This window comes from Pogoniulus pusillus, chromosome 11 (genome assembly GCF_015220805.1).
Source record: "Pogoniulus pusillus isolate bPogPus1 chromosome 11, bPogPus1.pri, whole genome shotgun sequence".
In the NCBI taxonomy this organism is placed as follows: Eukaryota; Metazoa; Chordata; class Aves; order Piciformes; family Lybiidae; genus Pogoniulus; species Pogoniulus pusillus.
This window is the reverse complement of record NC_087274.1, coordinates 9,699,960-9,726,411: the sequence shown is the minus strand read 5'-3', so window position 1 is coordinate 9,726,411 and position 26,452 is coordinate 9,699,960. Positions and strand designations below refer to the sequence as shown.

The following is a 26,452-nucleotide window of genomic DNA, read 5'->3' as shown; positions in this document are numbered from 1 at the left end:
AATGCATCATTTGTTTACCAATCACGTTGCATCCTTAGCTGAACGGAGTCAGCCCACCGGCTGCGTGGGCAAGGATAGAGCAGCTGGGAAGGAAAATGTCACTCTCCTTCAATTCACTTGATGTGCTTTGCTCTCAGATGCCCGTCCCACGCTGTGGAGGCCAAAGATTATTCGCAACCCCTGCAGCTCTCTGCTCTCCAGTGAGGTCACCTGTGGTGCTGACACCCCCTCGAAGCAGCTTCCTTCCCTTCTGCTGTGCCCAAAGCTGTCTATCCCTGCACAGCCACGGCTCTACATCTTGTGGGGAGGTGTGATGGTAGCACAGATGGTATATTCTGTGTCTTACCAGGGAGGTGTGCCACTGCCAGACCTGTGGATGTATGAGCAACATGCATCTCCCCAAGGCTGGGCAGGGGCATGCAGCTGGTGCTGAATCCCCTTTGCCATAGCAGTGTGCTTGCAGACCACTTGCCCAGGTTAGAAGTAGTGCAGGGAGGCTCGGTGCAGCCACCACAGGGGCATATGACCTGTGTGAAACTACAGCTGCTCCTGTGTTGTGAGACTTGGAGCAATCACCTAGGCTAGGCTGAATTGATGGGTGAGGGAAAAGGTGCTGTATCTCTGTAGCCCTGAAGCTGGGTGCCCAGCCCTGACTTCCCCGTGGGAACCCTATTCTGGGGCTGTTCCTGTGTCGTCCCCCCCACTTCTGCCTTTGTCTCTGCATGAAGCTGATGAAGAGCTCATGGGGCCCTCCAGCCTAGGGACAGGCCATGTAACTGCATAAAACCTGCCATGCTCCATCCATGTCCTCTTCGTGGCTCCAGGCGAGTTGTGCACCCTGGGCACCGTGTGGTGCAGGCAGAATGTGGCTTAGGCAAAGCAGCAGGCAATAAGAGACTAACCAACAACCTTGTCCTACAGGAATGAAGTGCTGGCACCCCACAGGAGTTCTGACAGCTCTTCCCAGTTCATAGCACGTGGCAGAACTGGCCTTCCAAGAAGGATGTTCCTATGTGGGGACAGTGCCAGCACTGCCAGACTGGCAGAGAAAGCACATGATCCTGGCAGCAAGGCCAAGGGTGGACTTGGCTGCAGAGTGCATACCCACATCGAAGGTATATCTAAGGGAATGGGTTGTGCCTCAGAGAATTGGTTTCCAAAGGGAGAGGTTACAAAACATGGGTTCTCCTCAGAGACAGAGCCTGTGCACCTGGGAGCATGGGAAGGACTAACAGTGCCTCAGTCCCAGCACGAGGGGTGGCTGGGGTCAAGGGTGGAGGTTGGAGAGAAATATTCACCCTCTTCTAACCCATTGTCTGTGTGTCTTGCTTATGGCTGAACATCAGGAAGAGAAGTCTGGTGGATCCTCTGGTGCTCTTCTTGGTGTATAGGTGGTAAAAGTGAGAAGAAATCCCCATGCTGGAGCCGTGAGCTGTCCTGCTTCCTGCCAAGGACTGCCACAGAAGGGGCTTTCTTGGGCTGAGGTTTGGCAAGATATTGGCAAGGCTGGTCCAAAGTAGCAGCTGCTCTTCTTCCCCATGGGCTGCCAGCAGAGTTGATGCCCAGAAGTGGTAAACCTGGCTGTGCCCTCTGCTAGGAGAGAGGCTGCTTCACCTCTGCTGTACAACGGTCAGTTATTTTGGGAAGTCAAACCCAGGGCCTGAACAAAGAGGCCACAGCCTGGGCCAGCAGTATGGGCTGCCCTGGGGACAGGGCCTTGCTGGCTGTCAGCCTCCAGACAAGGGCAGAATTCATTGCCCATAAAGCTGAAATGCTCTGCTGGTTTCCTGGCTTCTCAGCATCCCTGCTGGAGTCGCCTGTTATTTATGTGCTTGATGTCCAAGGAGATGTGCAGAAGGTGTCACCGAGGCAATGGACCAGGTCCTGCTTCCTCCTGCCACCAGCACCTGAGCTTTTCCATACTCAGGCCAGAGGTTTCCCAACTGGCCATGGATGGCTTCTGTCCCCAGCTAAAGGAAAGGCAAGGAGGAAGGAGAATTGGAGGCTGGAGCTCTCCCGGGTCTCTCCTGTATTGTTTTTTGGGCAGTGTGGGTGGTTCAGGCCCTTTGAAGGGAGGCACACAGTGTGAGCCCACCTATCTGTGCCCAGCAGAGGTACTGGGGACTGCACTGACCTTGACAGGTCATGGGTCACTGGGCTGGCCCCAGGAGCTGCCCTGCCTTGCTCCTTTGCCCATCACAGCGATGCTGCTGAGCAGCCCAGAGCCTGGGCTTCGTGGCTGGAGCTAAAGCACTTATGCTGAGGAAAAGGCTGGCCCAGAGGGTAGCTGCCAGGGGAACCTGAAGTGTTTGGAAGCATCCCCAGAGCAGCAGTTTCTCTCTGCAACCCATGAGGGGGTTCAGTAAAAATTTAAATGTCTTTCTCTCCTTCCTTGTGCTTTCTCATCTCCACCAATGGAGCTGAAGATGGGGGAGGATTTTTTTTTTTGTCTTCTATATTTAGCTTTGGAGAAATTGCTATAACTAAATCGGCTTTAGGAGACTGGGCTCTCTTTTATTTTATCTTCTGTCACTAAGACCTTGTCATGTGGCTGTGGACTGCAGCTTGCTGGCTCTCTCTCTTTGCCAGGCTCAGGGTTTTTTTTTGTTGTTGGTTTTGGGTTGTTTGGTTTTTGGTTTTTTTTATGGACTCAATTAATAACCTGTAAAAATAACACCTCCAGCTGTTCCACTTGCAGCTGCCAGGCTGGAGTCTAATTACCCAGCCTTGGATCCCAAATCCTGCTTTGCATGTAAAAGTGCCAGTGAACAGGAGCAGGCAGAGGAGATGGCAGGGGAAAAAAAAGGAATGCAGTTTGGGCTGCTATTTTTAGCCTTTTCAAGCCAAACGTAAAAAGACCCTTGGGCTGCTTGTGTCCTGCTGGATCTGATTGTATGCACAATATTGTTCCCATGGCTAAGTGCAGCAGCCAGGGTGGGCTGGGGTTTATTTCTGGCAGTTTGCTTGTCTGCATGTGAAACCTCTTCCTGGGTTGGTTTGAGCAGTGCTGTGTCGATGCGTCTCACACCCATGTTCTGATGGCTCTCTGAACGAGGCAGTGCTGGATGTGATGGGGAGGAAGGCACACGGTGTGGAGCTTGTGCCTCACAAGAGTGGTGGTTAAGCAGTGCTCAGACTCCCCCAAGAAGTCCTTTTCTACCAACTGAGATCTAAAATGAGTTTAGCAAGAGCGTTGGTGGAATACAGTGATCTGCCTCTCATGTCATCCTGCCCTGCACCCTCTTCCACTTCCCAGGAGGAGTTCATGAGGTGGACCTGCTGGGCAGGTTGTCCTCTGCCACTCTGGAGCCTGGGGGTCTGCTTAGCTTCCTCAGCTTCCCACACTGCCTTATTCAGCTGACTCCTTGGGTGCTCCAGACCTCTCTCCTTTCTTGCTCTCTGTAGAGGTGGTGCAGAGAAGGCTCAGGAAGGTCCTAACATAGGGTGTTTGAGAGAGGGCACTAAGGAAGCACTGATCTTGTTTCCAGTCTCTGCCCAGGCAGCTGTACTGGGCCTTTTCAAGCTGTACTTGGTTCTTTTCATCATTGGGCTGTTGTTTAACTCAGACTCTGGCTGGTTATACCCAAAAGCAAATCAAACAGAACAGCTGTTCATTAGCTAATTTGAAACACTTAGTGGTCACACATCAGTCTGTCACTACCAGCTTGAAACCACGACTCCAAATAGGCTTCCTGTGCTGGAGATCATCTCTTTGATTAAACCCAGTGATTCTGAGACTGCTGTTTGGAAGCTGTGACTCCAAATAAGCTTCCTGTGCTGGAGATCATCTCTTTCATTAAACCCAGCGATTCTGAGACTGCTGTTTGGAAACCACCCTCAAAAAACCAACAACAACAAAAAAAAACCCAAACAAACAAAACCCAACAAACCAAAACCCATATCCCACTTGCACAGGGGTTGCAGAGACAGTACTTGAGTCAAAACACAACTCTACTTCTTCCTTCTCTTCTCGGCGATGCCCTATGACAGGACAAGGGGCAATGGGTGGAAGCTGAAGCATAGGAAGTTTAAATTAAACATGAGGAAGATTTTTTTCATTGTGAGGGTGCCAGAACATTGGAAAAGGCTGCCCAGAGGGGTTGTGGGGTCTCTCTGGAGATGTTCAGAACCCACCTGGACACATTCCTGTGTGATCTACTCTAGGTGATCCTGCTCTGGCAGGGGGGTTGGACTGGATGAGCTTTCGAGGTCCCTTCCAGTCCTGACATTCTATGATTCTGTGATTCTTCTCTGTTCAGGCTCTCCCTCCCCCACGCTGACAGCTACAAGAGCCAGGAGGTGTTAAACAAGTCATCTCTCATCCCTGGAGAGATGAAGCCAGCCCCTCAGTGGGTATCCCTTCAGTGGAGCTCTGCCACCACTTCACTTAGCCAGGGACAGAGGATGCTATCAATCTCCATTCAGTCTTGCCTAGCAAAGAGATTGCAAAGCTGACTCTCCATCACCCACTGCATTAGCCAAATTAATTCCAGGACAGAGAGCCAGCCCGTGCTGCTCAAGACTCAGACAGATTAATGCTGTGGCCATGGCAAAATCAGCATTGCTGCTGCCAGGAGGCAGCCAGCCTTCTGCCCAGCAGTGCCCTCCATCTCACACTTCCCAGGAGCACCAAGCTCGCTGGGATCAGTGACACTGACAGCTCAATTGGAGGGAACATCTGTCTCTAAACCTCACTCCCCGTTCAGGCCATCGCCGCTGCGAGTGGGTGACATCTTTTATGCATCTTGCTCCCTTTCTTTAATCTCCCTTGCACAGGGAGCACAGGAAGGGTCCTCCCCTGTGACAAGGAGTAAGAAATTAGCCAGCAGATTGAGCCTGGGTAGCAAATAATGAGATTGCCTTGGATACAGGACTGGAATTCATGCAAAGAATTCTGCCGATCAGAGTAGATAAGCAGCATTTCCAGCGTGTCATGAGACTTATGTTTCTTGTGTGTTGTCTGAGAAACCTTTAGATGAAGGCTGCCAGCTCTGGACTTACCCACAGAGAGTGTGATTTGAAAAATCAACCCTGAAATAGCTGTACTGGTGGTTATTTTGGTGTGCAAGTGCCTCATAATGCTATGCCTTCAGGCAGGGGACTAAGCTGTACAGATCCAGGCAGAGTGGTGCTGGAGGAACAGTCACCACAAAGCAAGCTTGTCCTGACTGAGCTCCAGTGAAAGGCCCAGTGTCTGCCCACGGGGTGCAGACCCAGTGCTGCTGGAGTCAGTGCACACTTTAAAAGGAGCTTGAGTTGTGCAGAACTTTTACTAATAAGTAATTGTTTCTTATTACTCTAATGGTATTTAAATATATATATATATAAAAACTATCAACATTTTACAGGCAAACAGGGACCTGGAGGGTGACCCAGCAGCTGGATTCAGCACTTGAAGTAGATGAGAGTATTTGTACTATCAGGCTCATTAAAAAGAGGGATAGTAAACAGCCTTTGGGTTTATTTTTACAGGGAATTTATTAGTCCCTGCATTTGCTATGCCTCTTGGCTGAAATGGGTATTTATCTAAGGACTGAAAAGTGTTATTAAGGAACTGATCTGATCCAGGCAGTCCTTCAACTCACTTAAAGAGGTGAGTTAACAGGCTGTGCACTCTGAGCTGGTACCAGGCACCTCCTGGGCAGTGATGGGCACAAGGTGTATTTCTAAAGGCAACTGAAAAGATTTGGCATCCCCAACAGCCCATTAAACCTCCCTTGCTTGCAGTTCCAGCTCCCTGTATCCCAGCTTCAGCAACAGTAAAACATTGCAACAATAAGTTATCATCTGAGTGGTTTTCCCTTTATACTGGAACAAAAAAAGTGAGTTCTTACTGGTATTTTGTACACCCTGTGCCACCTCCTGAGATCTAAGGGATTAAATAATCCTGTGGGATCCCCAAAGGGTTTCTCCCCCAAGAAGGGTGCTAATGCCCTGGTTATAAGTATCCAACATGGGTACTGGAATGAGTGTTGGATTTGAGCTTCATCCACTCTGCTGGCTCCTCATGCTTTAATTATTTCTGTAGCAGCAGCCCCCCTGTCCTGCACCACCTGCTCTCTGCTTTGTCCAGGAGCAGGGACACTGAATTCCATGCAGGAAGCCTCGTATGGTTACAGGCTTTGCAATGAGAGGCTGTGAATAAAGGCTGGGATGCTTTCCACATACTCATCCCAATTCATCTGTTTTATGAATCAGGACTTAGTCCTATTTGCTAGTGTAATGTTTGCTGTGTCAATGGTGCCTGTGCTCTGATGTCAGCTGCTGGAGGCCAAGAGCTGGCAGCTGGTGTCTCTGGCCAGCTCCCAGCCTACAATTCAATTTGCTTATCAGTCACTTAAAAAGAAAGGGAAAAACATGGTTCTGACTGTGGCATCAAAACATAAAGGGCTCTGCCCTGCAAGGACATCTAAGGCTTTTCTACAGTGTGACACGTGGGGAAAGTTCAGCTAAATCAAATAATGGTGTAATGTTAACACACATTCACTTAGACTGCACTAAACTGGAGTAAACTGAGGTCAGTTTAGTCCTGGCTAGAAAACTCAGTGCAAGAGTTGAACACCTTCTAGGTTTTGTATGTTAACATCACCTCTCTGAGTGGATCTGATGGATCTGGAGGTATTTCACTCTGTCCCCAATCTTGCCATTGATGGAAAATTACCAGAGAGCTCAAAGGCAGCAGCGTCTGGGAATCAGGGGATCACCTGGGAAGTGAAGAACTCTGCTCTGCTCTCTCATCCTGACTTACTGCACAGCTTTTCCTGCAGCAGTTTGCGAAGCTCAGTATTTATACCTGTAGCTTGTAATTATTAGGATCTTCCTGGCTATTACAGAGGGCTTTAAGATCTCAGAGACAGGTGGAGAAATTTCTCCCGTTGTGTGCTTTCCCCAGTATGGTTTACACAGGGAGCTTATAAAAAGTCTCTACAGATGTCACAGAGAGCCCTGAATGAGCTTACAGTGCCGCAGCTCCTTTAGTTTTAAGAGTGAAGGAGTGAAAGAATTCACACCACCTCACACCCAGCACTGCCAGACGCTGGCTCCCCAGGTTAACAAGGAAAGGAAAAATAATAAGTGACACCGGTTAAGTACCTATAAAGCATTTAGTAACAACTCTGTGTAAACCAGAATTGCATTGCCCCAGGGCACAACTCTGTCCCATTAGCTGTTTGTCAGTCATCATGCTTATTTCAGCTGGAAATGCTGCCATTAGGGACCTTTCCCATGATGTTAAAGGTTTGGGAAACAGGCATTTATTTCAGTGTAGCTGGTGGTACCAAAAACCAAAATCCACTGACGCAGATGAGACTGATTTATTAGGGAGCAGCTCTTGAAGAGCTCCAGCATATCTGAACTCAACATCTCATCCCTCTTTCACATCCTTTTAATAAATATCTAGCTTAGCTGCAAGACCTTGAATGAACACATGTTCTTTTTTGTTCAGAGCTCCCAACCACCTCCTCTCTTCTGTGCGGAAGCTGCGAAGGTGAGACCTGCTGGCCAGTAAGTAGCCAAGATCACTTCATTTTTAGTCACTCTGTGATGCCAACACAGAAGGCACCAGAGCAAGTCCCTGCCTGCTGACATTCCAGAAGTTTGCACTGAATTACAGCAAGGCCAGAGGTGTTTTGAATATTTTCTTGTACACACCAGCCCTGCACTGCTCCCAGGCACAAGTCAGTTATTACTAGGGATAAACTACCAATGGTTCTCATTCGTTCCCCTGGCAATATTGCCTGAAACACAATAAATGACTGGGCTTGGAGCTGTGTAACCACAGTTCCTAACGTGAAGGAATGTGATCCAGGAAAAGTGGAGTGACCAACCTTGCATAACCTCCTGAATGCCCAACTGCCCATCATGTCTAGCAAGCAGCATTCCTCATATTCTACCAATACTGAACGGTTTGCACCTCCATCTTGCATCCTCTGGGCTTTATTCTTCATCACACCTCACAATTTGCCTTAAACATTTCACCCACCCATTTTTCTTTCCATTTATATTCCTTCTAATGATGCACTGCTGGAGCTTCCACCACAGATGTAACAGGAATATAAGCAGTAGCAAAAGTATTTTAAATCATATGGTTTTCCTTTTCTGTGTGTGTCTTGTTAAAATGATTGTGTCTTCAGAGAACAGGCAAGGCACCTACCACGATTGATGCAGACATGAAATTATGGACTTCCCCTTCAATGCTTTCACTCTATCAATAAACTTCAAGCACCTTTAAAAGTCCAAATAAAGCTTTTTGGAGTTACACGGTCATTTGCTTAAACAAAGTAGTGGCCGTAAGTAAGAATTAAAGCACTTCTCAGAACCTAAAGAGAGAAATGTTACGAACAAAGAGCAAACTTGAGTGGGCGTAAATTCCTTGCCCTGCTACGCTGTTGAGATTACATCTCAGGCTTTCAGAGCAGGAAAAGGATGTTACAGGCGTAATGGCAAGGAATATCAATCAGATAACTAAATCTAATTACAGAGCTACTAGATTAACTAGTTAGCTTCAGCTAGATGAAGGCAGCTGGCCAAGTGCAGTGACAGAAAGCAGATTGAGAAAGGCAATTTCTCAACTGATTAAACTTCTCATAATGACTAGTCTCAGATCAGACGACAGACTGTTCCTCACTAACTTTAAAAGACACATGGCTTGTGTAAGAAAGAACTCTAGCTGAGTCACTCCATTAATAGTAACCACAAATTCAGCCTTCCTAAAGAAAGGATCACACTAAAAGGACACGATAATATCTCTAAATTTTAGTAGGAAGATTTATTTTCCAGGGGAGTAAGCCAGCAATAAAACATGTTGTGGGAAAACAAATTGCCTTAATAGAGTCATTGAAGGGAACAGAGGCATGGGTCCCTAATTTTCCAGTCCTTCTTTTAACACAGTTTGTGATACACTGGTTCTGTACAAAACAGTTCTTGCTTTTAGTACATCATAGTTAAACTGTGCTGGACATGATCTAAGACGTAACCCTTTCAGACATCCCAAACTGCAAAGCACCCCAGGCTTGGTGACTGCTGGCCGAAAACAGAGACAGATAAGGCAGAAAGGTGGTCAAGTGGTGACTGAGGCAGGTCCCTGAGCAGGACCCTGTACTCCTGAGAGTTTCTGCTCATGGGGCAGAGCTGGGCACCTAGAGCTCCCTGCAGTGCCATGCCTTTGGCGTGCCTGGGACAGAGAGGTCCAGCGCCTCCTGAGGTGATTAGCCTAAACGGTGCAACTACTTGTTACTAATGAAATGATAGAGTGCTTTGTCCTTTGTCCAGCAGATACCATCTGTGATCCTACGCTGCAGATCTTTGTCCTTTCAGCAGCAATAAACTATTTCCCAGACAGGTCTTTAGGGCAGTTTCCCTCCTGTTCTTGCTCCACCCTGAAGCACTCAGTGCACCACTGCAGCTGCCCCATGCTGTGGTCATTACACTGGTCCCTTACACTCTCTGCTTCTGGTCTCACCTGGCATGCACTAGGAGCCTGAGGAGCCACACGCCCAGGCAGAGCTGTGGCCTCATGACCAGGAGGGATGGATAGAACCACAGGATTGTTTTGGCTGGAAAAGACCTTTAAGATTGAGTCCATCTGTTAACCTAACGTAGCCAGGTCCACCACTAAACCATGCCCCTCTGCACCACGTCTACATGGCTTTTAAATAGCTCCAGGGATGGGGACTCCACCACTGCTCTGGACAGCCTGGTTTGACAACCACTTTGAGAAAGGGTCCTCCCTGGCACAGCTTGAGACTGTTTCTTCTTGTCCTGTTGCTTGTCATTTGGGAGAAGAGATCATCCCTAGTGTGGCTCCAGCCTCCACGCAGGGAGCTGTAGAGAGCCAGGTCTCCCCTCAGCCTACAGACTAAGCCTGCAGTTCCCTCAGCTGCACCTCATGAGACTTGTTCTCCAGGCCCTACATCAGCTTGTGGACTCTCCAGCACCTCAATGCCTTCCTTGTAATGAAGGACATGCAACTGTTAGAGCAAGTCCAGAGGAGGCCATGAAGATGCTCAGGGGGCTGGAGCACCTCTCCCATGAGGACAGTTGGGCTCTGCAGCCTGGAGAAGGGAAGGCTTCAAGAAGACCTTGGAGTGGCCTTCCACTATCTGAAGGGGGGCTCCAAGAAGGCTGGGGAGGGACAATTTACAAGGTCTTGTAATGACAGGACCAGAGGTAATGGGTTTAAACTGGCAGAGGGGAGATTAAACTGGATGTTAGGAAGAAGTTCTTTGCAGCGAGGGTGGTGAGACACTGGCACAGGTTGCCCAGGGAGGTTGTGGCTGCTCCCTCCCTGGAGGTGTTCAAGGCCAGGTTGGATGAGGCCTTGAGCGACCTTTCTAGTGGGAGGTGTCCTGCCTGTGTCGGAGAGTTGGAACTGGATGACCTTTGAGGTCCCTTCCAACCTAAACCATTCTGTGATTCTATGAGCCAGAACTGAACCCAGCATTTGTGGTGTGACCTGTAGAGAGACAAAAAGTCCTTGCGGTCACACTATCGCCCAACAGACCAGGAGGCTGTTGGCCACCGCAGCACACTCCCCGCACGCCTATGCGCTGCCTCCCGCAGCCGACGTCCCACGGCCCGCACCACGCATGCTCACTGCCGGCCCGGCCCGCCCCAGGCAGCCGCCAGGCGCCACTGCGCGGGCGCGGAGGCAGCGCCTGCAGCCGCCCTCCCGCCTCCCGCCCGCGCATGCGCAGCCTTGGCCGGCGGCCAAGCGCCGCCCCCGCCCTGTCACCAGCAACAAGAGGCGGCGGCGGCCGCCGGCGCCCCGCCCCCGCCGGAACCGGCGCGGCGCTGCCCAGCGGCGGCATGAGGCCAGAACGCGACCGGCCGGCGGCACGGAAGGAGGTAAGGGTTAGCGTGTGGCTGTTGGCCTCTGCCCTCCCCTGCCTTGCCTTCGCCGTACCGTTTCGCTCGTGTTTCTCCCTTCTCTCCGCCGCCCCTTCCCCTTAGCCTCGCTGCCGCCGGTGCTCTCCCCCGCGGCAAGTTTCCCAATGTCCGAGCCCTGCCCGTTGTTCACCGACTCCTCGGTGTCCGCAGCAGCGGGCTGGGGCTTGCGGTGAGCCCAGAGGAGGTGGGTGCTGGTGAGTGGTGGTGGGGCTGGGGGGTGGCGGCCCGCGTGTGGGTCACGGCAAGTCCCAAGGCTCTCGTTGTTCCCTCCCGGGTGGGCGGCCCTGTTGGGTCCCCGGGGGGGCAGCGCGGAGCTCTCCCGGCTCTGGGCAGCCGCGGACACGCTGTCACAGGTGTCCGCCACGTCCCGTGTCCCGTCCGCTCCTAGAGCGTCTCCGCCGTGGCCCGGCGCGGCCCTGGGGGGACCTGGCGGGGAGAAGGCAGCACGGTCCCGGAGACCCGTGACAAGAAACGTGGAGTTTCTTTGTTGTGTAACTCTTTTTGTCCGAGGATTCGAGAGGGTTTGCGGGTGAATGTTGGGTATTTTTGCTGACTCCGGTGTTTTCGTTTGAACTCGGGGCAGGCACGGGTAAATTCCTCGCTGGAGTAGGATGTTGGGTGAAGTTTGGTGTCTGGAATGTATCTTTGGCTGCATCTGAGGAGCTGCCGTGTTCCTCAGCTGGAGCTGATAAGCTGCAGCACTGTAGATAAAACGAGAAGGTGTGAAAAGACAAAACCAAAACCGAAAACAGTAGAAGTAAACACCTTATTCCTATAAACCCATTTCTTGCACAGAGAAGCCTGGCTAGCAGCCCACGGGCTCATCTGCAAGTGCTACGGCCAAGGTCTTTCGATAAATAGTATTGAATTAAAAAGCGTTTGGGTCAAATGCTTTGCTGAGGAAAGCAGACACTAAAGCCTTGGGAATAACTCCTGACTCTTCTGCCAGAGGATTTTTTACTTCTTCCTAGCTCTCTATTGGAATGTTTGTAGTTTCTCTAAGTTTTTTTCCTCGGCTCTCTCATAAGTTTCTTTCCAAAGTCTTAATCCAATTGCTTTGGAAATGGTGAAGGAATGCCTTAGATAAGTGTGCCGTTGCTTGCTTTCTGAAAACAAAGAGTTTTCGACACTTGGAATGTTTTTTAAGCTCAGCTTTTGTTGTTTTGGGTTTTAAGGCAGTCCCAGTTCACAATGCCCCATAAGCAAGGCTACCCACTTACCTTACTAGGAGCCTGGGTGCTGCTTTCCTTTCTTTACTGGTGTGTGTGTTTGCCTCTCAGCAGCACAGGAAGTCTCAGCCATCCTGAGGAAGAGTCATAAAGGCTGTTGAAGAGTGGTTACTAAATCTGGGCTTGAAAATGTGCTAAATTTGCATCGCCTTTGGAAGAAATTATAAGTCATTCCTGACAAAAATATACGTGGCTTTGCAGGGCCCCAGTGCCTCCCCCAGGAAAAGAATAAGCCCTCAAGGAATTGTGAAGGATTTCCTGTGGGACTGCTAGCATGATACCACACAGAGAATGATTGTAAGAGAGGGTTGGAAATGGCTTCCTACATTTGACAGATGGCTTTAAACATTTCTTTTTCAGGTTTGAATTGAACTCGCCAAGCTGCAGCCATGGTGCAGAAGTACCAATCCCCCGTGCGGGTGTATAAACACCCTTTTGAGTTAATTATGGCTGTAAGTATTAATTTTTTTTGCTGTACTTCTCTTTCTAGGCAGTTCCTGGGGTTGCTAAGCGCTTGCTGGGCTCAGTTTGATAGGTACTGTAGAATGTACAAATCTGAAACTGAACACAAAAGGCGAGCTGTATGTGTTTTGATGGTTTCTTCTCTACCCAGAGTATATTTTATGTAACATGTTCTCTTTTTTTCTCCCAAAGTTTAGCTGTATTTCATCGGTTTATTTTAAAGTTAGAGCAAAAGTAGGCTCCAAGTGTACTTGCCAGTTGATTACTGGGGGCAATCTGTTCTAACATGGGAGAAGGTGTCAAATACAGTGATTAAAAGATTGCTGTGGTTGTGTCTTCATCAGTTTACAGGATTAGAGAGGGCAGAGAAAGCCCTGAAAGCGAGGATAAGCCTGAATGAAAGAGAAGAAAGCATTCAGCACTGACAGTACTTTGAGGGGGAGGGAAAAAAAAGGCCAGAGAGATGAACAAAAAGCCTGTTGGGTGCGTAGTTGCTAGTTTGTGTGTTAGTGTTACAGATAATAACAAAAAAAGACTCTCCAAAATCCTAATTAGGTTCCCTATTCTTTCTTTTTCTCCTTCTCGCTCTCTTTTTTCCTTCAGAAAACAAAAAGGAAGCAGGTATTTGACATTTTAAAGTATATTCAGCCAAACTCAAAGCTGCTTGGCTGTCATGAGTTAAAAAGAGTTGAGGAGAGCAGTCAGGTCAGATACTACCTGATAAAAGCAGGGAAATAATAATTTTCATGGTAATTGTTTTATTCTACTTGCTGGAAATACTATGCTTAATGGCTCCAGAGGAGAGTTTTAATAGTGTTCAGAGTAAATATTTGGATAGATCACATGGTTTGGAGTGCAGAGTTCCTTAGAGAAGTGATCCTTTGCAGTCACAGGGTAAAAAAGGCTTAGATCACTCTGCAGGGAATACTTCAATTTCTTTTTATCTTATTCTTAAAGCTGGCTCCCGTATTACACAGACAGGTCTTGCCTTTGCAAACACTGCAAGGCAGAGAGTGATTATTTTCATGAGCTGTGAAGAACCTGGCTGTGATATGTTTATGGTCTTTTAGATCCTCACTGTACTTTGATAGGGAGGCTTCAGATGGTCTCCAGTCTAAAACTGATTGTGTTTAACATCAGCCTTCAGTGAAATACACTGGTTCTTGTTCTTAGTCAACCAAAATGAGCTTCGTGGACAAAATTCTCTGGCTGTTGGCTGCACTGATGAGTCTTTATCTTGCTCTTGAACTGAAGGCCAAAATTCTTCATTTAAGTTGGTTGTTCATGGATATTTTGAGACAAAATGCTGACCAGGACCTTTAACAATGCTTTATTTGGTATAATTAGAAACACTTCTGACTATTCATATTAACTCTGAGTTCTCAAACAGATCTGTATCTTGGGGGTAACATTTGAAGAATACTCTTTAACAAATGTTCTTTTCTTACATGAAAGCTTTTTTCCTTTGGAAAGGAAGAGGCTTTACTGCATGCACAACTAGGATACTGCATGCACAACTAGGATAAAACAATAGCTGAAAAATGAAGGCAGTGAACTAAGAGAAGAATGTTTATGAAAAGAAGAAACAGTCTGCTGAAGGAGATGCTTTCAAAGACTGGAAGTTTAGCAACAATGTATGTGATTCATTTTGTCCATCTCAGGGCTGGGTGAACATCTTTCTCCTGCCGTGTTGCTTCTGCTAATGCCTTTAAAACTTGTAAATTTCCAAGGTGTGATCTATCAAAACTGTTCGTGTGTTTTCTGAAGCATGTAGAGGATTGCCTCCATGAGACAAATTCATAAAGAATATAAACATTCCATGATAGCTTGACACTTTTTATTACTGCTTTCCCTTGGTGAAAGAGGGATTGCAGAAGTGGAAGTATTTCTGGAAGCAGTATCTGTGTCAAATGTTGTTCTCAATAAAGTGGAAGGAATTTCTATGTTGCATATTCTCAACCAAAAAAAAATGCTGTAATGTTACCCTAACAGGACCAGCAGCTCTCCTGACATAAGGAACACATCCTTGTACATATCAAGCTTGAATTCAAAGAACCCCAAAAAGGACTTTGTGTTTTGTTTGATTTTTCTCTCTGCCTCCCTCTTATTTAGCCTGGAGAAGAGGAGGCTCAAGGGTGACCTCATTGCTGTCTACAATGATCTGAAGGGAGGTTGTAGCCAGGTGAGGGTTGGTTTCTTCTCCCAGGCAACTAGCAACAGAAGAAGGGGACACAGTCAGTAGTTGTGCCAGAGGAGGTCTAGGCTGGATGTGAGGAGGAACCTCTTCCCAGAGAGAGTGATTTGCATTGGAATGGGTTGCCCAGGGAGGTGGTGGAGTCGCTGTCCTTGGAGGTGTTCAGGCAAAGCCTGGATTGAGGCACTTAGTGCCATGGTCTAGTTGATTGGCTAGGGCTGGGTGATAGGCTGGATTGGATGATCTTGGAGGTCATTCTATGATTTCCACTCTCAACTAGAGATTTGCTCATGCTAGAGAGGCCTGTTGGTAAGAAAAGCTCTTGAAGAAACCTTTGGTCAATGTGGCAGCAGTGCTGTTCATGCTGAGCTGTCTAACAAAACTCATTGTGTCTGGCCTGGGTTTTGTTGCCAGGTCTCTAGCCTGGAATCTCACCTTTGTATTAAAGTGCTGAATACTTCTGAAATTTTATTTGAGCTGTCATCTTCCCTTCCCTGAGAGTTTCATGGCTCCAAAGAGGCAATTAATTCTATAGAGCAGTAATGAAGATCACCAATGTCAGCCAAGACCATGTGGATTGTGAAGATTTCCTGGTTGATGCGTGTTCCAGTTACAAATTGCAACTCATTATGGCAAAGTAATATTTAGCTTTCAAACAGAAAAATCAGCATGAAGTTCTTTTCTTACAAGCAACCAAGTGAATGCCACATAAATACAGAATTGGGTCATTTATACTGCAAACTTCCTATTTGCCCACTTTCCCTTTCCTGGGTTCCTGAGAGGTACTTGAGGGAGAATGGAATACAATCAGCATTCCATTCATGTGTGTTTTGAGAGAACTTTGTTCTCTGTGAAGGGTGAGTGCAGCTATGCTAAGACAAAAAACTAGATTTAATTCCCCTTTGATCTAAACCATGATTGACAAGGCAAGTGTTTTGCAGGCAATTATGATATAAAGGCTTTAAAAATAGACACAGTGAAAAGTCTTTCTGAGTTGAATTAGGGCTGAAAACCAAGTTTCTCTCCTATGTTCATCTACTGCAATCCAACCTTTGTTAGTTGAACCCTCTGTGGCAGTGACAATGCATTTCAAGGCACAGCCCCTTATCTCTGGGGAGAGAACTGATGAAGTGCTGCTGTTGGGAGATCTTTGCTGCATGCTTCTTGCCTTCCCTTATCATTAAAGGCAAGCTACATAAAATTTAATATAAGTTATTTCCCTTGAAGATTTACTGGTGAATTGCATGGTTCCAGATAATATCTAAGTTGCTTTAGGAGCAGTAAGAACTGGATGCAAATCTTCTAATGAAACCATCTCCTCAACTTGAATCACAGGCTAGAAACGATCACATTTCAGTCTGCCACACCTAACACAGGCAAATATGGTTTCACCAAATGGTTGCCAATGCTGATGCGATGACTTTTGGCTGCTCTGTGGCATATCTGTCATAATCAGCTCCTTGAAAAGTGTCTGTGTCTATGTGGATAGTTTAAAAAAGCCTCAACCAACAACTTGCACAGCTGTTGATCAGGCTGGACAGAATCTCTCCTTGGTTTTCCTCCTGTTGGTGTTGAAGCTTATGTAACGCTGGAAGCAGCTGAAATGTGGAAAGATGACTGTTTACTCAGCCTCGCTTGTCAAGTTACCAAGGTTAAATATATTGGAGGAAAAAAAAAATGAAAAGCTGCTTTAATAAAACTTTTAAGAGATTATGGATTCTATTTTTTCTCTATTAGCTTAGGGAGGTTTACATTTAAAGCAATATAGGGACTTTGCTGAAAAAGTAGTTCTTAATATTAAAAGGCAGTTAAGAGCTTGAATCTTTCTTAAGGCACATGAGGCTAAAATTAACTTTGAAGATTCACAGCTCGTTTTTAATCTGACATTCATTAGATAATTCCCCTCGAGTTTAATTTCCAAAGTAAATTTCAATAATGAATAATCAGCTGCTTTGGCATTCCAAGAGTGAAATGTGTGCAAAGGGAAAATAAGGGAGAATTTTTAAAGGACCCAAACCCACACTGAACTGAACCATTGACCAGAGCTGGATTTTTTTTAGGTAGCTCTGTGGTAGATGTATTTCTCTTTATGCCATTTAGAAAATGTCCTATTTAAAGCCATGAATTACTTAGTTTCAGAAATAAGCATGAACAGTAACGTGGCTGAACAGTGTGTGTGCTCTAAACCTGTCCTCTTATGCTTATTTAATGTAGATTTTAAGAGAACCTGTGGTTTTGTACAAGCTTAAGGGTGTTCTTTTTAAAGCTGCTTGTGACAGGAGACAGACTTTCAAAGGTATTTTGCATCCTTTGTAATACCTGAAATAATGTTTCCACTTTGTGGCTGTTCCTGATGTTGTCAGCTTCTATTGGTGCCAAACAGTGGAAAGAAGTCTGAGAGTAAACTAGTGCTCAATGTCAGAAACTTGCAGGTGTGGAAATAACATTTAAATTTTAGTTTACAATAAAATCACAGAAACATTCAGGTTTTCTCAAGATAAGAGAGAGTGATTATGCCAGGAAACCAGCAATAGAACAAGGGGACACAGTCTCAAGTTGTGCCGAGAGAGTTATAGGCTGGATGTTAGGAAGAAGTTCTTGCCAGAGAGAGTGATTGGCATTGGAATGGGCTGCCCAGGGAGGTGGTGGAGTTGCTGTCCCTGGAGATGTTCAAGAAAAGCCTGGATGAGGCACTTGGTGCCATGGTCTAGTTGACTGGATAGGGCTGGGGGATAGGTGGGAGTGGATGAGTTTGGAGGTCTCTTCCAACCTGGTTGATTCTATGATCACTGAGCCCAACCCTACTCTTCAAGGTGCACCCTAAACCATATCCCCAAGCACCACATCCAAATGGCATTTAAACACATCCAGGGTTAGTGACTCGACCACCTCCTTGGGCAGCCCATTCCAATGCCTGACCACTCTTGCTGGGAAAAGATGTTTGTTTTTTTGCTAATATCTAGTCTCAACTGCAGCTTGATGTCATTCCCTCTTGTTCTACCGCTAGTCACCTGTGAGAAGAGACTGGCACCAACCCCTCCACGACATCCTTTCAGGTAGTTGTCGACAGTGATGAGGTCTCCCCTCAGCCTTCACTTTCTCAGACTTGCAGTTCATCTTGTACTGCCTTGAGGCTGAAAACTGCTTCCTTCCAAACTACATATTCTCAGAAAAAATACCAACCACTTTGGCTCCTGTTTTCCCTTTCTTCTGAGAGGATATCTAAAGCATGACTCTTTCATAGTGAGTGCAATGTGTAGTGCCTTTTTGATGCTATTGTAATGGTTCATACTTGCTGCTTTTGGACAAGAGGCTGACTGGCTTTCTTTGATTTTACAGATCTGAAAAGAACAGTGTTTAAGGTAAATCTCCCTGTATTAAAGTATCTCTAAATTACAGGGGAGTAATAAGATTGCAGATGGTATAAATACACTTCAGTGACAGAATAGATTAGAAAAACTATCTGGGTTTGGTTGGTTTTTTTTTTTTCCAGATTGATAAATCAAAGTATAATCCCTTGATCTAGATGGTAATGAGTTTTCTGATCAGGCAGTCCATCTTTTCATCTGAAAGGTTATCACTTTGAAATATCACTTAAAAGAAAGTAATTTTATCAAATTGTGCCACACCTGCCTATAAATCCTTGCAGTTCTTATTCCTTCCTGTCTCATTTTCTTGGGGAAAAAAAAATGCATGCTGCACATTGTGTGAAGGGAGCCTGAGAGCCTGATGGCAAAAAGGAAGCCCTTCTCCAAGTGCTTTTGAAAGCACAAAGTAGGCTTTGGTGTATAGAGAAGTAGTTTATTTCCTTGCTGCAATGCCCCTTTTCAAGGATTTGTCTTGGATACTTAAAAGTCTGGGGACAGGAGTCTCCACTCCAGACTTGCCCAGAGCTTTTCCCCTTCAGTTGTATGACTCTCAGGCTCTCAACTCTCCTTGCTTCCTGTCTTTGTTAAAAATCCAGGCTTATTTATTGCTGGCAGTGGCACTGATAGAACTGCAGTGAAACAGTGCCTTGTATGGATTTTCTTATTAGCTATTAAGTGTCTGCAGTTCAGCTGATGTTCTGTGTCCCTGTTGATAATCTCTTGTTCTAGCACACATTGTGGGGACAACCTAATTTCTGGCTGCTTGTTTGAAAAGAGCTGTGGATGGTTAACAAATATGAGAGTTAAGTTGAGCACTGGGGGAAAAATATTGACTTAGCAGCCTGTTCACTGTGCAGCTTGTGTCATTTCATGGCCTGCTTAGCTATTTCCATGGCTAGTTGTTTCCTGCTTTGCTTTTTTCTTGTGGGCAAACACATGACCTGACTGTAACTGACAGCTGCAGTTCTCTTAAGCACCAAATGCTTTTAGTCGTTGTTTTTGTTAACAGGTCTTTTACACTTTAAGAGCTAAAACAGCTTTACTGTCAAGCTCTGCAAGGTGTCAAAAGAAGAAAAAAAAATATGTATCAAAGCACTTCTTGTTGCTTTGTTCTGAAAGCTTTCCCAAGCTTTTTAGCCTTTGCAGGTGTTTAGCTCCCTGGCTGGTGTGAAGTGCTGCTGTAGGATCTATTGATCAGCCAAGGGATGTTGCCTTCCAGTTAAGAAAAAAACCCTCAGGTAGGAAGCTGGCAGAAGAAAGGAAGTGGTTAAAGTGTTCTGTAGAGTCCTAGACACTCATGGTACTGCGCTTCTGGTCTGGAAAGGGTACGACTTGATGCTTGTGATGTAAGGTAGTTAGCCATTAAGAAGCAGGTGTGAAAAGCCTTCGAAAGCCCGTGGGAAAGAGAGATGATGTGTTTATTTTTCGTTGTTAATTTTAAAAGCATGTCCAGTGATAAGCCAGGGGTTGCTTAGAGATCAGAGACGTCAGCTGCAGCTGCAGAATGAGGCATTTCCACGTGGTATGGCCAGTTACAGGCACCTCCAGCTTGAGCAATCCACCCTTCCTCTTCCTGTGGAGCTCTTGCTGCTTGCTGTCTTACAGCAGAATATTGGAGCTGCTGTGCTTGGAAGAGGCAAGCATACTATGAAACGGGGAGTAGAAAGAGAGGTGTCAGCCCCTGAGGACTTCCCTTAAAGAACATTCAGTCAGAGTTGAGATTTTGAGTGTAGAATTGAGTGTTTGCTGTGATTCTCATAACCATGATAGTTTCAGTTTGCACTTGGTTTGAATGCACTGTTTCTAGGAGGAGGGTGGCGATGCAGTCTTAACCCTGTTGTGTTCTGCATATAGAATGAATCTTCTGAGGATTTGTAAGGAAATCTGTTAATTAGCTCAAGTTAAAGCTAATTACAGGTTAGTCTTAAATGGTCTCTTTCTTTTCTCCCAAATGAATTTGCCTTCCAGTTTTTCATGTAGTTTAAAATTACTGTGTATATATCCCAAATGAAGGACTAGGTTGTTAAGCTGAATTATTAACTCCTTTTATCTCATTTTTGTGATTTAGTTAAGGCAGGTCAGGTCAGCAGCTCAGGTAAAATGTCAATGAAGGCCTATTATAGGTAATTTAATAATTTGGCTTTCTCACAGTTCATTCACAGGCAGCTGGTTTCAGCTGTTTGAGGTGAGAGCTATGCCAAGAAGCGAGTGTGCTGGAAGATAATGGTGGCAGCATGATTGGAAGGATTGGCTGGCATCGTCTGGGCTCCACTGCAGCGTGGGGCACTGCTGCCAAAGCAATGAGCCATCTAAATTTGAGATAGGTCTCAAGGTCTTAGCTTTTTCTCTGCATTGCTTTTGCTCGAGTAATGCTGATTTCAGCAAAGTCCAGAGAGGTTTTCAGTTTGTGGCTCCTGGGCTTTTTCTTCTAAGGGCAGAGAAACATAATCGAAGATGTGGTTTTCTATTACAGCAAAGTTGGACTACCAGCTTGTTCTTGCTTTCTTGCAGAGACACCTTCATCACTGAGCCAGTTTAGGGAGGTAGGCTCATCAAAAGCTATCTTGAAGAGAAAGGACAGTGAGTAGCTCATCAGTCAGATTTCATCTCCCGCTTGATGAGGCTGCTGAGCCCCTGCAGAGCAGATGCCCATCCGCTCCCGCACCTCTAGTGAGCAGATGGCAACTGGCCACAGAAAGAGTCAGCAAGTCAGCAGGGCCTTTGTCAGCACATGTTGCACTGCAGGAGCCCTCGATTCCACAGGGAAATCGGGCATCTGCAGTCTGAAAAACGCTGGAACAGTTAAATGAAGGTGCCATTAGAAACTCGATTCAGCAGTCTTCAGGCGTGGTGGTATTGAGCAGAGCAAAGCATTTGCAGATTGTGTTTAATGGCATGGAATCCTGGATTTGTGAGTTGCTTTGGCGTTAAGGGGAGCCTGTCCTTACTTAAAAAAAAAAAAGAAAATTTAAATGGCATTGTGTGATCTCATGGGGGTAGCACAAGAGCTGACTGCTTGGATTCCTTTTTTCTTGTTCATGTATCAAACTGCAAATGTGAACACTTTCTGTCTTGGATTCCTCTTGAGTTTTACTTTGTAATAGTTAAGTTTGGGGACTATATATCAGTAAACCTGAAAACAAAAAATATCAGAGGGCTGTTGGAAGCTGACAGCTTTAACTCTGGTGACGGCAGAGGGATCGTGGGAGGGAGCAGAGAGAAGCTACCCTTTTGTTTTAAAATTTAATTGTTCTTTAAACTGTTTTAATTCTTAATTATGTACCTTGGGGTTCTCTTGAACATTTTAAGACTTTGTCACGGTCAGATTGATGAAGTTAGGTATCTGAATCTGTTGGCTCGTGTCTGTTTTGGATTACTTGATGGATAATTACAGCTGTTTTCAATCAGATGTTATTTATATTATTAAAACTGGAGTGTAGATGATTTTGGAATGTATTCAGATCAATCTGTGTAACAGCTGAAATCTACATTCCAAATCTCTTAACATCTCAGCCTTGCTGTGACTGATAGCTTTCTGCCTTGCCTACTGCTGCTGGACCATTATATCATATTGCTTCAGTAATAATAGAGCTCATTTTGTGAAAATGAATATTTCTCTGGTTATGGTCAGGATGGAGATGTGTCATTTTTATTTGTTTATGCCACAGCAGAAGGAGAGAAGTTAGTTTCCTGATGAGAGCACTTCCTCTCTCTCTTTTGACTGCATTGTGCCTCTTCATTTAGTGTAAAATGTGAATGCCACAGACATTGAGCCCAGTTCAGGAACATCAGTCAGCAGAATCCTTTCCAGAGGACATTTTTCTGGCTATTTCGTGCAGTGTGTAAATTATACTACTTAATTTGCAAAACTCTCCCTTTGCTCTGCAATTCATTGCCCTGTGGATAAATTCTTCATTACTGAATTCCTGGCTCTCTGAAATTACTTCTCTCTGTTGAAGTGTTTCATGGTCTGCATGGTGCAGCCACTGATGTTGTAATGAACAGGATTTAAAGCAATTTCACTTGATCTTGTTTGTTCTGACTAAACTGATTCTTGGTTTTGTCTGCCTTTTCGTTGCTGTAAAGGACAGGAAAGAACAAAGAAATGATTGTCTGTAATCTATTATTATAATTGCTTTTTAGGAAAGAACCAAGGGAGTCTGGACTGTTCCTTTTTTTATTTGCTTTTAATTGGCTTATACAATCTTTAAGGCTAGGAAGGATCTTTGAGGTCTAGTCCAACCATATTTTTTGAGGGAGCCGATTGAGGGGTGCAAAAGTTGTACCACTTTAACATGTCAGAGATGCATTTAGCAGTGGTGTTACCTAGTTATTGATATCCTAATGATGTGTTTGCATGTGGGGAAAATGATTGTCTTTTGCCTTTTAATGAGAACCACGACACTGACTTGTACCATAAGGCTGATCCAGCTAATGTGCTATGTGTTGTCAGGGGCCAAGTGCAGTATCTGCGTCTAGGGAAGAGCGAAAGAATGAGATAAACATATGATAACACTTTCTTGGATACTCTTTCATCCTACAGTGACGTTTCTTGACAGCCCTTCTGCTCCAGAATGTGCCTGTTGTCTGTAGTAGCACTGCATGTTCTTGCTTCCCTGGGCCTGCCCAGTTCCTTTCTGGAGCCCAGTGAACTCTGTCGTGATGCTCTCCAGCAGGAGTTTATGATTCATAGCATGTTCTGTCAAGTGATCTATCTCTCTAGAGCCTGGCTTCTGCTTGCTCAGCTTCACACCACCTGCTCTTTGTCTTGGAAGAGGTACTAAGGCCCTACTCCCATTCCTTGTGCTTCTTGTCCAGTTAGAGCTGTAAGAGCTCCCTTTGCTCTTAAATTATGCCTTTTCATGGTGATGAATCTTAATCTGTTTAATAGATTGTGATTCCATCTGAGAAACCACTGTTGTTCTGTACTGTTGTTCTTCCACCATCGATTTCTAACCTTTTTGAGAATCTCCTGATACATCAGACATGTGAAGAGTTTTTTTTCCACATGTTACATTTAACTTCCTAACTTAAAAGGTAAATTGTCTGCAGCCTTCAGAGCTTATCGTGCTGTGTTTTGATGACATTCCACTGACTTCAGTGGATGGTGAAGATTTAACTGATGTGCTTAAAGCATTTAAATTGCTTTGCTTAATAGAGCATAGCTGCTTTCTACCTGGAAGCTGGTATTTTGGTGGTCCAAAAGCCAGAGACCTTTACAGTTGAGCAACGCTACTTAGCTTGAATAATGCCCTTTTAGCAAAGCTTTCTTTGCTGCACTAATTACACTCTTGGTAGGGTGAAATCACTCTTGCAGTGCTTAGAGGCCAAATTGCCCCTGGGCCAAATGGAAGCCTGGTGGGTGCAGTCTGTGGCAATGAAGTCAAACCAGTTTCACTGAACCTTCGTGGAGGGAGTTGATCTGGATGGAGATCAGGAGACTTTGTTCTTTGTAGCAGTACAAGTCTTTAACCTTTCAGACAACGCTTTAATGAGGATTTCTGAGCCTGCACTGTAGCAATGCTGCAGTCATCTTTTCTTCCTCCACTTATAAATCAGATTTTTTTTTCCCCTATACAGTACTAATTTTATTTAAAGCACCTTAACATATTCCAGATGTTAACCACGTTTTAGCAAACCTGCTTACTGCATGTGTCTGTGATTGAGAGCAAAAAATGTGACAAATACCAGTGGCAGGACTCATTTTTACGAGACTTAAGCATGGCACAATAGAGCAGTAAAGAATATTTGACTGTTCCAAAAATAGATCCTCGGTGGACACAGTAGTATTTCAGCTGAATTTTCAAGTAAAACCGACTGCAGAGGAACTAGACACACAATTTTCTTAACTGGAAAAAGGAATGGGGAAGCTAAGTACCAAATTCTGCTTCCATTGTGACAGTATCCTGTGCCTTTGTGAGGTGCCTGTAAGCCATGTAGTACATGCCTGTCGTTGTACAGCTGCTGTTAAGACAAGTAATGGTTATTTACAAGCCTTGGTGAGACAAGCTTAATGGTTTACAGTCATTTTGATATGTGTATCTTAAAAACTTCAAAGAAAGCTACGTTGCTGCGTTGTGTAAAGGTTTCTGTACTGCCTTTGTTGCAGAGAAATAGGAAGTGCTTGAGAAGAGCTCACATTCCCCAGTAATCACATGTCGGTCTCCAAGCATTTAAGCTTTCCCTGGCCTCTTGCCAGCCTTTACAGGGATGCTCTTGGGAGGTCAGCCTCTTCTCCGTAGTACTTTAACCTTGAGGCAAAGCAGTCATGTCCTGTGCAATTGGGGTCAGAAGCCAAGTTTTGTATCTTGGAAACTACTGAAGTTGACTCTAATTGCAGGGCACATTCTGTCAACCAAAGTGTTCATGCTCAGTGCTACATGGCTTCTGGGCCAGAACTGATTTCCATCTGTCTGCTTGGAACACAGGCAGGCCAGACACTCTGTAGAACAGTTTTGCACATGCATTTAATACAAAGAAGTTAAACTGAGATTGCAAGTCAGACTGATATTGCTATTGTCCCCAGCTAGTCACAGGATCACAGGATGTTAGGGATTGGAAAGGAACCCAAAGAGATTCAACCCCCATGCCAGAGCAGGAGCATGCAATCTATCTTAGGTTGCAGAGCCAGCTACGTTCTCTATGTAATGAAGAGCAACTCAGAGGGCTGTAGAGGTCTTTGCTGTTCCATCTTCAGCCTAGACCAGAGCAATGCCAGCTGCCTTTTCTTTTTCTAACCAGCAATTTGATACTGGTTTTTCAGTCACAAGCCAGCCGAACCTGAGTGGTCAGGCTTTCCCAGCTTGCTCCAAAGGAAGGGAGGATTAGAATAGTTTTATTTGCATTCAGCATGTTTGGGTTTTCTGTCCTTACTATTTTTTTTCTCTTGAGGAAGGACTTGCCCAACTTCTCTGTTCTAGCTTCTGCTTTAAGGTTCATGTCATCACTGTGCAGAGGCTGCATTTGAAGTTAGCCTTGCTCATTCTTCAGTAGAGTGGCACTGTGCCTTGGCCTTTTTTCTTGAAGGGAGTAAAAGAATTAATGATTCTCTTGTGAGCATCTGAGAGCCTGAAAGGTGTAACTCTTAACCTCTTCCACTGGCTATCCACTTTCTCCTCAAATCCCACCCTCGTTCGGTCAGTCTCTAAAGATGGATGTTCATCCTCCCCTGTATTACACAGTCCCAGCTGTGCAGATTTATTTAAGCAAACCACAAATGACTTGTATTATCCTTTGAAGAAACCACTGTTACAGTTAAAGTACTGTTGAGGCATGCCTGTGGTTATTGGAGATCATCTTTTACAGATAAAAGATGGCATGTTAGCCTCTGTCTTCAGGTCAAATTCTCTGGCCCCAAACTGGTTTGCCTGCTGAATTGGTATTTATTTTTACCACCCAAACTTTGAATAAAGTCATATTAAATCATTGAAGAGCTTAGTTTTAAGCTGGGAGATGAATCTCTGCATGCAGGAAAACGATTCCTAGGTGGTTAAGTGCAAGCCCCCTTCCAGTCTCATTACACACAGCTGTGTGCAACCATCAGCCACTCTTGAAGCTTCTCTGTGTGACTTTTCTGCAATGAAAATGTCCAGCTATTGAAAAGTATGCATGCAGGAACACTGCTCTGAGAGGAATAAGGTAGGGATCTGTACAGGAAGTGCCTTGACTGATCATTTCCCTCCTGAGAATAGAGGGTTCTGTGTCTGGTCAGTTCTTCCCTTGCAGGAGAGCAGAGGCACTCTGCTTGGCCTGCTGAGATGGTTACTGCAGTTGCATAACTCAACAGCGAATTACCAGTAAGATTCTACTTCACTGGGAGATTGCTTCATAGCCTGTTCTGAATCTACTCTTTTATTTATAAGGTCTAAATTATTTTAATAAAATATTAAAACATGAGAGTAACTTTATTCATGCTTGAAGACCCTGGACATGAAGCTGAGATTCACAAGCTCTGTAGCCTTACACGTTTATGCTCCAGTACAGAGGATTTTGCCACAGACCTTCTTTCCTGTTGCCTGCTAACTCCTTGCTACTGCTTTTTGCCCCCTTTTTTCCCCTATCCCCTACTTGCTTTTGGTGTTGGGGCACTTTTAAGCCAATACACTGTACTTTCTTTAATATGACTCAAATCTGTCAAGAATGCTTTGTGTGAATGTATTATCAAGTCTTTCCTTGGATGAGCTTAGGGTTTGATCCTTAGTGGTAGGTGCTATCTAAATGGAACATCCTTTCAATGAGGTGTCTGAGGAATCCTTCTGATTCCTGGTTTTCATGCTAGCAGGAGCCTTTCCTTGGATCACATGCTCTGCACA

General features: G+C 45.4%; 1 protein-coding gene across 4 annotated transcripts in view; it reads left to right on the top strand.

The window, feature by feature from the left end:
* Positions 1 to 10,756: 10,756 nt before the first annotated feature.
* Positions 10,757 to 26,452, top strand: part of SEC14L1 (SEC14 like lipid binding 1) — a 54,417-nt gene continuing 38,721 nt past the window's right edge. For 2 of the 4 annotated variants that reach the window (XR_010303970.1, XM_064150929.1), the window contains exons 1-2: positions 10,757 to 10,845; positions 12,477 to 12,568. Coding sequence is in view for 3 of the 4 variants with exons in the window: in XM_064150929.1 (XP_064006999.1) it covers positions 12,506 to 12,568 (63 nt within the window). In the remaining variant the exon portion in view is untranslated. The other 2 variants (XM_064150930.1, XM_064150931.1) reach the window with 2 other exon arrangements.